The following is a 12,771-nucleotide window of genomic DNA, read 5'->3' on the forward strand; positions in this document are numbered from 1 at the left end:
GCGTTAACATCTGTAAAGGCACTTTGTACACTTGAAAGCACTGTATATAGGGGATCGATTATGATTGGATATTCCGGGGTAAGGTGATTGGGACTGACTTGCCCAGGGTCATACAGCTAGTAAGCATCAAATGTCTGAGGTCACATTTGAAGGTCATCCGCCTAGAAACGTCCTCAGAAGAATTGTTTGTAATGAGATACAGGTTGTAAATCTTTAGAGGAGAGATAACATAGCATGGAATATACAATAATAGTGGATAGCTTTTATACAGTGCTTTCAAGTGTACAAAGTGCCTTTACAGATGTTAACGCATTTAATCCTCTCGTGATAATGCTATTGTATAGGTGTCATCATTTTCTCCATTTTGGAGGGGGTTAAAATGACATGCTGGAGTTACAAAGCTAATAAGAATAGGATCTGAACTCTGGTCTTACTGATTCTAAATCCAGCACTCATATATACTATGCCACTTGTCTGCCTCAAGACCAAACAATATTAATGGTCAGAAATGAAAATAGGGGGCAGCATGGCTTGGTGGAAAGAGCAAAGGATCTGGGTTGGAATTCTTACCCTACTACTTATTACTTATCTGTGCAATCTTGGGCAAATCTCCCAATTTATTCCTCTGTAAAATGAGGGTGCTAGACTAGAAAGCTTCTAAAGTCCCTTCCAACTATAAACCAATTGATCCCATGACTTTCCCCCACTTTCACCAGGACTGAGAAACTCTGAAAGGATCTAACTTAATAAAGGGAACAAAATGAAAATTAAATTAACAAAGAGTATTTTAAGAACTTCCCAACACCCCCTCCCCCATTTCTGCCAGATGAAGTTTCCTTGAATCTTGATTAGGAAAACTTTGGTCTTAGAAAATTACTCTTCAATGTTCATAAAATATAATTCATAATTTAAGACTATTTAGCTGCTTTATAATTTAAGACTACTTCTGGTTCATTTGAAAATAGGCTGCTGGCTCACAAATTTAGTGATTATAATTATGAGTTATTTTTCAAAACCATGCTAAGCAGCTATGAATATAGTTCTGAACAAGTTATTCTATGTGCCTAGGAAGAGATAACTTTTAAAAAAAAATATTCATATCTTTTAAATTTATAAGGATACTCACTCAAAGCTTTGTCCTCAAATGAAGAAATTAAAATATAATATATTTCTATTTTAAAGTATAAAGCTCTCCACAATCAAAATTTATATGAAAGACATTTTTCAAAACTATTGTTTTATGGCAATCATCCTAGAAAGAAATTAGGAGATATAACTCTCTTTTCTCTCATAAAATGAAATGTAAGCATTAGGGCAGCAAGGCTGGAGTGAGGAAATCTCAGCTGAAATTATCAGTTGTGTTACTTGTTACCTGTGTGACCTTGGGTGAATCCCTTAAACTTCCCAGGTTTCTGTTTCCTCTTCTGTAAAAGGAGGGAGGTGGACCAGATGGATGCTGACTTTGTATAACAAAGCTCAATCTATGCATGGGCTCTAGACTGATAGGGTCTATTTTTATTGATCATTGCTCTTTCCTAATTTTAAAGAAGAAGCTACAGAGAAGTTAAATGACTTGCCAGAGACAGAGCTTAAGTTAATAGCAGAGCCAGGGTTAGAACTGAAATTGTTGGGCATAAAAGGAGTGAGATAGAAGATCCCTGAGATTAAAATTGAAAGTGGATTTTATTGCCGTGGGACTGCTGGGGTCACATACCCAAACCAGACAGTTAAATTGGCATGAACAATATGCTAGTTTTTAAAGAGATTACAATAGGTTACGTAAGCTGAAACTACAATCAGTGATTGGTCAGTGTATATTTGAATTTTCCCCATGCTTTTCCTAGGCTGAGGTACAGGGAATCCAGAATGGGTGGAGATGGGGAGGGGGGGGGGGGGGAGGCAGGGAAGAATGGAGGAGGGATTTTATCCTAGGCTGAAACCCTACCCAGATCAATTAGGAGAGGGAAGGGAAAAAGTTATGCTAAAATGCCTGCTTATAGTTCAATGGAAGGGAAGGGAGGGGTAAAAGTTATGTTAAAATGCCTTCTTATAGATCAGTAGAAGGGAAGGGAGGGGTAAAAGTTATGCTAAAATGCCTGCTTACAGATCAGTGGAAAGGAAGGGAAGGTGGAGTTGTTGCTTACAGATCAATTAAAGGAAGGGAAGGTGGGGTTGTGCTCAACATTCCCTACTCTGTTTTTGTAGGTATGTCAAACCTTTGACATGACTGGGACCACATCATCTAGGGCATCCAATTCTGTTCCTAAAGGATGGTAGCGGGGGTCCTTGACAATTAGCAATTTAACAGTTAATAGGGACTTCCTATAATCAAGGCCATAGTCTCAAGGAAGGGGAGGGGGACACATTTTTCCATCGGTCCTCTAGTTGAATTTCTCCAGGAAAGAAGCTGTCCCAAAAGAGGTCAGGTCCAGATTCTTGGGAAAGCTGTATGCATCTGATGTCGTTTTTTTCAGATTCCAAGGCTCAAGGAATGATCCTTATATGACTAGAGTTCAAACGTACAATACAAGAGCTCCCAGAAACATGATTTTACATATAAAGATCCAGTTTTTAGCCATGCAAGACTAGGTTCAAACAAATAGTTCAGTTTTCTTAGCCACATAGGGCTAGGCTCAGTTAATACAATGAGGTTTTTCTCACAATTTTACAAAATGACATAAATACATTAAGTCAGGTACATGTCACCAAGATAACCAAGAAAACTTACATACAAACTATACAAGAATCATAATTAACATACAATTCCTTGTATCCCAGTGTCCTATTTCATTTAAGCAGCACTTTTACATCCCAGATGCCTCATGTAGTTATGGAATCTAAATAGGAGTTTTGCTTCTCCAGTTCAGATCTAGAGATGACCAGATAATTTTGACTTAATATAAATTAGTACAATTACTTAAGATTAGTGCCATATTTTGAAACTACAGATAATTTTCAATTTATTTATTCTTTGCTATTTCTACCTTTCCTAAATCCTGTACCTGGTATAGGAGTCCTTTAAAATATGAAAAATTTTAAAAATTGATTTCATCTGTCCTTTGTAAAATTATCAGACAGATGCCTAACAGATTAACATTAGCTTCACCCTTACCACTATCTTACACAATCCTTGTGCTAAAATCCAAAATCCATACCTCTGATCTTATTCCCAAACATGCTCAAATCATGAATTCACATAATAGGAAATTTTTAAAGCCAATTTTATGCATCTGTATTTAATCCTAGCTATCATCTAGCCTGATCCTGTTGCTTTCCTCAAACTTCACTATCCTGGTTAATCAGGCGTCTATTTCATTACTTTTTGCCTTATTACCAATCACATCCTTCTTTGAGGGATGTTATCTCTATATTTATTCATTTATTTGGCCCTGAATATTACTTCTCAGTGAATTTGCTATAGAATAAGAGAGGGACAAAGTCAAACCTTGCCAGAAGGAAAACTTCCTTAGCTTTGCTTGATTCCAGGCATGAGTCATCTCTGCTAGTCATTTAGGTAGTCACCAGGTGCTGAAAGCAAGGCTTAGGCATAAATAGGTGGGAGGTTTCCTTTTCAGAAAGAAAAGGCACAATTGGGAAAGTCAGAGAGATCCCACCTGGGCAGTGTCTGAGGTTGTCCCCAAACTTTTCCAAGCACACATATCCACTTTGAACAGTTCACAGCCTACAGCCTCTGCCATCCCATTATGGGATCTTATGACAACTCCTGTAATTAAGGCTTAGAAGAATAGTAAAGTTTACAGTCCCTCAAATTATTAAATAGCAAATAAATACGGACTAGTGTCCTTCAGATAGGGCCATCTAAAATTTTATTGAGCTATTAATTACAAACTCAAGTTACAAATCTTTCTGCCTTCCCAAAACTTCCTCATGCTCTCTCAACATACTTCTAAAACTGATATCAACTATCTGGAAACAGGAGGGGCTGGATGAACCCCATTTGTCCCCTAACCTCATCTGCTTTGTTCAGCTTTTCATAAATAGACTTTAAAGACAGTTTGAATTAACCTGGTGTTAAAAACGGTATCTCTCTTTTCTCTCAACTAAAGTAACTCTGATTAACCTAAATATCAGGTACCCAAGTACCCCATCATTCCAAGCACCTGATCATTGCCCCCCTTAAACAGCTGGGACCCAAAATCATTTGGGTAGATCTGTAGGGTTTACAAAGCTTAGAAGAGAATTCACAGGGTCTTTTCTTCACATAATTACCAATAAGTAGTTTTTCCCAAGCATGATATTGTAAATACTTGATTTATGAATTGAAACTTAAAAAAAGAAAAACTTAAAAGTGTATGATTTCTTAAATTACAACATTTCAGAATATTATAACTGATACTCTGACATGGTCAGAGTACTTCATCCACCATCATTTTCTTATTTCTCTGACAGTATAATTCTTAATTTAACAGCATTTAGAGCATGAGAAACTGCTTCTATTATAACATTCATAATACCAATGTTTACCAGTAACAATATCAGAAACAATTATTATGTACCTGAATTTAAACTTCAAACCAAAATCAAGTAATTACCAATCTGGTGATCTTAATTTAGTAATTTCCAAATTGCTTTGCACAGAAAATCATTCATCCCATAACCATTGACACAAACTTCACCCCTAAGAAAGGTTTTACTTAAGGTTGACGAACATAATAATTATAAAGTAAACCTTCAAGTATAGGAATTTCCTAAAATTTGGTGTTAAAATGCTCCTAATATAAATTTCCCAAGACATTATATATTCACATACATCCAAGTTAACATATATATCTATATCCTTAGATGACTCAACAGTTTCAGAATAGTAAAAAGATAATTGTTTTTAACATCAGAGTTCATAATTTTTCCAAATTACATAATTTAGCCAAAATTTTAAATGAAATACCAACATTATTATTGCCTGTTTGTAACCCAAATATAAGTTTAAATTAACAAATTTTATAACATAAAAACCCAATACACATGCAATACGAAATTCAGATTTTTTTTTAAATAGCTGTAATACTATTTCTACTTCAAAAATGTTTCTTAAGTTCACTTAGCTAAATAGACTTTTAGAAACACAATACAGTCTCAGAAAGATGGCAACAAAATAACAATAAATATCAAATGACTTATACAATAATTGACTTTATCAATTCTGGCATGGATTCAAAGTTAGAGAGATACCAACATATGCCAGTCATTGTATTTTACAATCAAGTGTTTCACAAACACTATTAAATTTTCCTTTTTCAAATTCAAGGAACAAGTCAAGCTGAGATAACAAAAAACTTCTTTCTTTTAAGCAATCCCAATATCCTATTTCCAACTTCTTAATGATCAGTTCTCAGAATTTGCAAATATATTTTGTAAAGAAATTGTAATTTTCCCAAATTAAAAATTTCAAATTATTATAACAACAGGGAGAATTTTTGGTGGACCTTTTGAAAGTGAGCTTTGAATTTGCCAATCTCAAAGTTCCACACTTAATTGGCTTTAACTGGTCAGGCAGGAGATCTAGCCTGCCTGCTTCTTTGATCAGAGGGGAGGAATTCCCAAAGAGGGGCCCACCTCCCTACTTTCCCAATACTCATGAGGAGGGGAAGGACCAGCACAGTAAAAAGTTTTGCCCCTTCCCCTCTTTGAGTTTTTGGAGGACTCTGGAGAGTCTCTGTCCCCGGGTGCATTCATTTTTCCAATGGCTTAACTCTTTACAGTATGCATACTGGTCCCTTGCAAGAGGGGTGTGGGTACCACATGGTATAGAGCCCACTCAGGTACCCTGTTTGGGAGTCTGAGTTGCAGCCACAAGGATCTGGGCAAGCTTCTTGTCTGCTTTATCAGAGGGGCTGTCCCTGTTGTCATAAACCTTTTGGGCAATTTCTACCAGATGGGATATAACCATGCCCTCAAAACCCTTCTGTTTCTGGAGTTTATTCCCCGAGGGGAAGGATGGCTGAAGCAGAAGAGGGTTCTTTTGGGGGCTGATAGTTTGCCCCAGTCCAGGCTGTGGTGGGGCCAAAGGGGACTGGGGAGGTTGGAAGCCCCGAGGAGTCAGTAGGAGAAGAGGCAGAGGAAGGGGATCGAGGGCTGTAAGGGGGTGGGAAATTATGCTCCTTGCTATGACCCTGTAGGATTTTGTGGGAGGTTTTGTCTTAGGAGTGTCCGAGAGCGGGTGGGCCACCAGGATTCGGATGCCCCTTTGGAAAGGACAGTTCCTAAGCCAGGGAGGAGGAGAGGTGACGAGATCTAACCAGACATCAATATAAGAGAACTGATCCGGATGTCCTGGATTCCCTGTGACCACCCACCACACTGATTGGATAATTTGCTTGTTGAAACTTCCCTGAGGGGACCAGCCCACCGCAAACGTGGGCTACCCATTCATACAATAAGAAATGAGTTTTCTCTTCTTCAAGGGGACCCCATAATCTGCCCGTCCTGATAGGCTACTCTAAAATGGCTTAGTATGCAACCTAGGGGAGTTTTTGATGTACTGGCTGAACCTCCCATGTTCTAGGATGAAAAGACAGACAAACAGTATAGTCTTATAAACAAATATGTCTTCCCAGTGGAAATCAGAAAAACTCCCTTGGAGGTGCTCGTCTGATAACCACTAGAATACCTGCTTTGCAGAATAAAAAATGGGAAGGCTTTAAGAGAATGAGCTCAAGACAAGACTTCACGAGGACAATAGTCCCTAGCTGCTTGTTTTGCCTCCGAAGATACTGAACAGGAAGCAAATGAGCTCAAGCGAGTGCAGGACACACAAAGAACATATAGGATGCATACTGACAAATAATTGTCCCTAGCTACTTAATTGCTTCCCACAAATTCTGAACAGGAAGCAAATGAGCTCAAGGGAGCGCAGGACACACAAAAAAAACATACAAACATAAACCAAAATACTGACGGTTGAGAGGCTTTGGCGACCCAAAGCTTCACCAGAGAGGAGATGAAAAATGGCCACGTCTAGCCCTCCACCCTCCACAACAGAACCAGAACAGATTTTTACTCACCCCCAAACTGGAGGAAATGGATCCATGAAAGATCGAATGAGGAGCAAGTCGGAGTCGGGAGGCAGATGCGATCTTTCCCTCCTCGAGACCTGGGGCCCTGGAATGTCATCAGGGGCTAGCCCCCGCCTAGGGATCGGGGCGAGCAGATGCCTACCTCCCGAGGCTGAGAGCTCTTCTTATTCAGGGATCTTTGCGGTTTCACGAACACTGCAGATCTCCCTAGGGCTTCCAATTTATGTTGGGCATAAAAGGAGTGAGACAGAAGATCCCCAGATTAAAATTGAAAGTGGATTTTATTGCTGTGGGACTGCTGTGGTCACATACCCAAATCAGACAGTAAATTGGCATGAACAATATGCCAGTTTTTAAAGAGATTACAATAGTTAGGTTATGTAAGCTGAAACTACAATCAGTGATTGGTCAATGTATATTTGAATTTTCCCCTTGCTTTTCCTAGCCTGAGGTATGGGGAATCCAGAATGGGTGGAGATGGGGTGGGGGGGCATAGGGAAGAATGGAGCAGAGATTTTACCCTAGGCTGAAACCCCCACCTGGATCAATTAGGAGAGGGAAGGGTAAAAGTTATGCTAAAATGCCTGCTTACAGATCAATGGAAGGGAAGGGAAGGTGGAGTTGTTGCTTACAGATCAATTAAGGGAAGGGAAGGGAAGGTGGGGTTGCGCTCAACAAAATCTTCTGGCTCTTGGAGTCCAGTAGGGCTCTTTCCCATTAACTACACTGCTGCCTCTTGCACCTATTGAATACTATAATGCTGAAAATAAAAACATTGAAAAAAAATTCTCTTGAACTCACTGATAGTTCTCTATCCACATAAAATCTTCTCCCTCAATTCTCTGATGTCAAAGATTTTTATTTTTGTTTTTATTTTAAACAGAAAATGAAAGAAAGTTTGCAATTTACTATCTCCAATATAATTCATTAGAAAGCAAATTCTGGAACTCTCTCTCTCTCTCTCCCCCTTTCCCTCCCTGCCTCCCTTACTCCAGAAAAGCTGCCCAGTCTAATCTGGTAAATGAAATACAGAAAACAATTCCTCAAATGCTTTTAAGAAAGCACATAAATCAAAATTTGCTGATTATGGTTGTTCAAATGTAAATACCAAATGGTCAGCCTCTTTCAAATTTCTACAACACACCCAATACACAGAGAAGTTCTCCATATTTGAATTCCTCCTCCACCAAATGCAAATGAAGATCAAAGTTACTTGTTTTGAAGCAAAAGGGTTATTGGTCTAAATATCTGCACTTGGCTTTCCCATTCTGAAACTCTTACTCTTCAGTGATGCCAAAGATTTTTTTTAAACAGAAAATGAAAGAAATAAACCTTGTGTTAACTACTTTCAATATAATTTGCTAGAATACACATACACACACACTCATCACCATGGGATACACTTATCTGCCATTTTGAAAATCTCACCCTTGAACTAAAAATTGTCTTAGATTTTATACACTTAAAAATTGTACTTTATCAATGGATCAGTTTTCTTTAGACAGGATCATTTTTTTTGGAGGGAGGAGGGCAGGGCAATTGGGGTTAAATGACTTGTTCAAGGTCACACGGCTAGTTAAGTGTCTAAGGTCACATTTGAACTCAGGTCCTCCTCACTCCAGGGCCGCTCTATTTACTGCACCACCTACCTGCCCCTAGACAGGATCATTTTTTTACCCTTTTTACCAAAGCAGAGCCACCTATCAATTTTTAATTGAGGGTCACAAACTGCTCAGTGGCTCTATGATGACTCAATTAGCTGAAATAATCATTTTGTTTTGTTTTTTGCAAGGCACATACACCTCAGCATAGCAATTTAAGAGAACCTCACTGGATAATTGCCTTTCTTCCCTTTGAAAACATTTGGCTTTGATTTGATAGCACAGGTCTATGCCATAGATGCGTGCTGAGTGCAGATGGAAACTTTATACTGTTACTGATTTCAGCACATTTCTCCTGAACTCTTTTAACCTTGCTAAATGTCAATCTAAATTCCAGCAAATATTTCAAGGGCTAACCTAGCTTAGAGACACTGTTACAATTCAAGAATAGGATCAGTAACCTTAGCAGACACATTATCATGTTGAACACCAACCCTAATAGCTAATTTCATTCATTTCTTAGGTCATGCTCAGGGAATCTGCTGCTTCCTCCAAACACTGTCAAATTCCTGTATATATTTCTATTCCTACTACTGCCTATACAATATCCTGAAGAAAAAGTAACTCTACAAATGTTTCATGTACTTTATGAAGTCTGGATAAGAGTATAATATCAAGACAAGAATCTCATAAAGTATGAAAATTGGAAAAGTTAAGGAAATTAAAAGAACCCATAAATCCTCTGTTATGATCTCTCTTGAGACCACTGTTCCTTTCCCCAGGTTTCCAGGGTTATAATGAGAAACTTGAACAATATTCTTTTGTTCTTTGAAAAGTAAACCATAGGATCAATGGAATTCTCAAGAGGACTAGTCCCTTGGCCACATTATCAATTTATACCTCCCTTTTCTTTTTCGAATTTCCTTCCTTTTTTTTCTCCCCCTTTTTTTTCTTTCCTCCCTCCCTCCCTTTCTTCCTCCTTCTCTTCCCTCCTTTCTCTCTCTCTCTCTCCCCCCTCCCCCATTCTGAATTTAAAGACTATGTTAGTCCATCTCTCCAGTGGAACTAATGTCCTGGTGACAGATTTTCTTGGTCCCCGGATGCTATGTTTACTATTGTAAGCCTCAGGGCACTACCAACTAAAATGGCTTGTTCATTCACTGAACAAATCTTCATAGAGTTCCTACTATGTGCAAATTTAATCACTATATACCTCAAAGTTCCAAAGGTGATTTTATTCCTCTCAGACATTTTTTAAAAAGAATCTGATAATACTGAAATTAAGAAATATATCTGGGGCAGCTAGGTGGCGCAGTGAATAGAGCACTGGCCCTGGAGTCAGGAGGACTTGAGTTCAAATCCAACCTCAGACACTTAACACTTACTAGCAGTGTGACTGTGGGCAAGTCACTTAACCCCAACTGCCCTGCCTTCCCCCCTCCAAAAAGCCAAAAAAAAAAAAGTGACTTCTTTGCCAAGGTAGAGGTGTTCACTAGTGGTTAAAACCTAAAACAATAAACTAGGATCTGAGTTAATTTTCTAGCTCTTTTTCAAATTAACTCAATATCCATAGACATGCCATACTACCTCCTTATGCTCCAGTGTTTCTCACTGAATATCTATAGAATCACTTTTAAGGTTGCTTTATCATTAAAAGAACTAGGATAAAAATTAGTGGTCCTAGATCATTTTAAAAGATAGAGAGTTTTTATAGAGCACTTTAAGTTTTGCAAAGCATTTTATACATATTATTTCATTTGATTCTCACAACAACCCTGGATGCTATTATTACCTCCCTTTTACAAATAAGGAAGCTGAGAGAGTTCAAGTGAATTAATTGCTCCAGGTAAAGTCAGTAAAGACTTCCACCTCCAGGTCTAACACTCTAACCATTGTGCCACCTAAAGCCACAACTAAGTGTGTGACCTTAGACAAACAATTTAACCTCTGTGTCTCACATAAGTCCTCTGTTAATACTCTAAAACTCCAAAGGATTTAGGATTTTATCAGTGTGAGTATTCACTCCAGTGATGCAGACAGCATCCGAAACGGTGTGACTCTCATCGATGTCTTCCTCTTTGCCAACATGCATTCCTTGCATTCTACTGACATTGCAAGGGTGTTGATAGCAATACAATCTATGCATTGTACATTCCTTGCTCCTATGACACAGGTTTAACTTCTTTTTCAATTATACATTCCTTTGATGACAAACTTTACGCTGTTTCTCGGGAATAATCCCTGTTTTGTGGTTAGTTTGCAGACTGCTCAAGTCCACTATGCTCTTCTTCATGGCCCTTTGGGGGATCCTTAAACAAAAGTAGGGACAAAATCTTGGATTCTACCATTATCCTAAAAAAGGCAACTGTTAGAACATGAATAACAACCAGCTCATATGCCTACTTTCCTATCTGCAGAAAATTTTAAAGAGAAAAATCTATACACAAGAAAGACATCCTTGCTAAGCGTATTTAGAAGGGGAATGGCAGCCTTTCTCAAGACATTTTCAACAAAGAGACCATTTTTTAACTATCATATTACTCATTGAAAGATGTAGAAAACATGAGATCCTATTTATTTATCAGTTTGTTTTGCCTGATATCCTCATCCCAAACAAGGTATCTCCTATACATGTGTCAATATTATACTATGTGTCACATAGGTAACATAATGCTTTCTGTGCCTTAATGGGCTATGAAGATAAGAGAAAATAAATAGATGTGAGACTGCTTTGGAAATGAATAAATTGTAAAGGTTTCCAAGTCATTACTCTTGGAATAATCATAAGCAGCCTATTAGCATTATCTATCTCCTCTAGATTATTTCTTCTTTCTTTCTTTAGTCTTTCTCCTCTTCTTCTCCAACCTCAGTTATATGTTTCATGCTCAAGTTATTATTAAACCTTAAAAAAAAAATGAGGGGCACTTGGTAATCTATGTAGAATGATAAGCACACTGCCCCTATTGAAACTGCCTACAAATACAGAGCATCTACAAAGCCTTAGGGTTCAGCATACAGCCAATAGAATGTTCTGATCTCTCCCCTCTAGACACATGTTTAATAATCTATGCTTGTTATAATGCTATGCACAAAACAAAAGGTGTTGTTATAACCTAAAGAGGCATCCAGAAAGTGCTTTATCATCTGTTCCTGGACCCAAAGTAAAGAAAGTCCTGTCCACATCTTAAGAAATTTCTCAGGAGATGAAAGGGCTATAGATTCTTTCTTGTGTTACTGCTGCAATAAACTGGGAATGTATGTTTGTATGCCAGAGGTAATAAGACCAGATTGGGACTTTTTTCTCAAAACACTCTGAACATTACACTCCACTTGGGAAAACCAAAAATAAAAACCCTATAAAACTTTTCCAAAGGTAAAACTCTTCTTTCTTTAAGAGACTGGTATTGTTTCTAGAAAAACAGAAATTCATTTTCTCAATAATGCAACATATTTACTTGTATAATCTCCTGTTCTTTTCTTTTTTCTTATTTTCACCACAAAAGAGGGCAAATGGTGACTTATCCAGTCATATTGCTTCAAAGAGATGATAATTTCACTCAACAGGTTTCATCACTATCAGCATTTAGAACCCCTTAGCTAATAAGAATTTCAAAAGCCACTAATACCTGGGTAAATATAATGGCTTTATAACAAAACCTGCTCAGGGTGGGGGTGTTCTGGCTGGTTTAGACTTGGATCAGAAACTTCAAGGTTTTATTTTCTTTGTTTTCACGCTGAAGAAAAGAAAAAATCTGGGGCAGCTGGGTGGCGCAGTGAATAGAATGGCCCTGAAGTCAGGAGGACCTGAGTTCAAATCCTGCCTCAGACACTTGACACACTTACTAGCCATGTGACTTTGGGTAAGTCACTTAACCCTGAAAAAAAAGAAAAGAAAAAAAATCCAATTTGGTGCAATGGAAAAGGCAGTGAATTTGAAGTCAGGAGGACATGGGTCTGAATCCTGACTTGGTCACTTTTTACCAATGAGGCCTGTGCCTTCACCTCTCTAACGATCAGTTGTTTTTTTTTTTTTAGAATCAGTTTGCTCATCTGTAAAAGGCAAAGGTTGAAACAGATGAACTCTAAGCTTCTTTCCAGATCTCTACATCCATTGGCCAAAACTTCTATTTCAAGAT

General features: G+C 38.1%; 1 protein-coding gene across 18 annotated transcripts in view; it reads right to left on the bottom strand.

Moving 5' to 3' along the window:
• The window catches only part of DISP1 (dispatched RND transporter family member 1), a 238,302-nt gene that overhangs the window by 19,099 nt on the left and 206,432 nt on the right, over positions 1 to 12,771 (bottom strand). The window contains exon 1 of one of the 18 annotated variants that reach the window (XM_069062633.1): positions 7,023 to 7,288. The exons of the other annotated variants lie outside the window; for them this stretch is intronic. Coding sequence (XP_068918734.1) covers positions 7,023 to 7,048 — 26 coding nt within the window. The 5' untranslated portion in view covers positions 7,049 to 7,288. Of the gene's footprint in view, positions 1 to 7,022; positions 7,289 to 12,771 lie in introns of those variants that run through there. 18 annotated transcript variants of the gene reach the window in all.

This window comes from Petaurus breviceps, unplaced genomic scaffold (genome assembly GCF_028583685.1).
Source record: "Petaurus breviceps papuanus isolate PSGF00001 unplaced genomic scaffold, PetGlider_PUasm1.0 90466, whole genome shotgun sequence".
NCBI classification, from domain to species: Eukaryota; Metazoa; Chordata; class Mammalia; order Diprotodontia; family Petauridae; genus Petaurus; species Petaurus breviceps.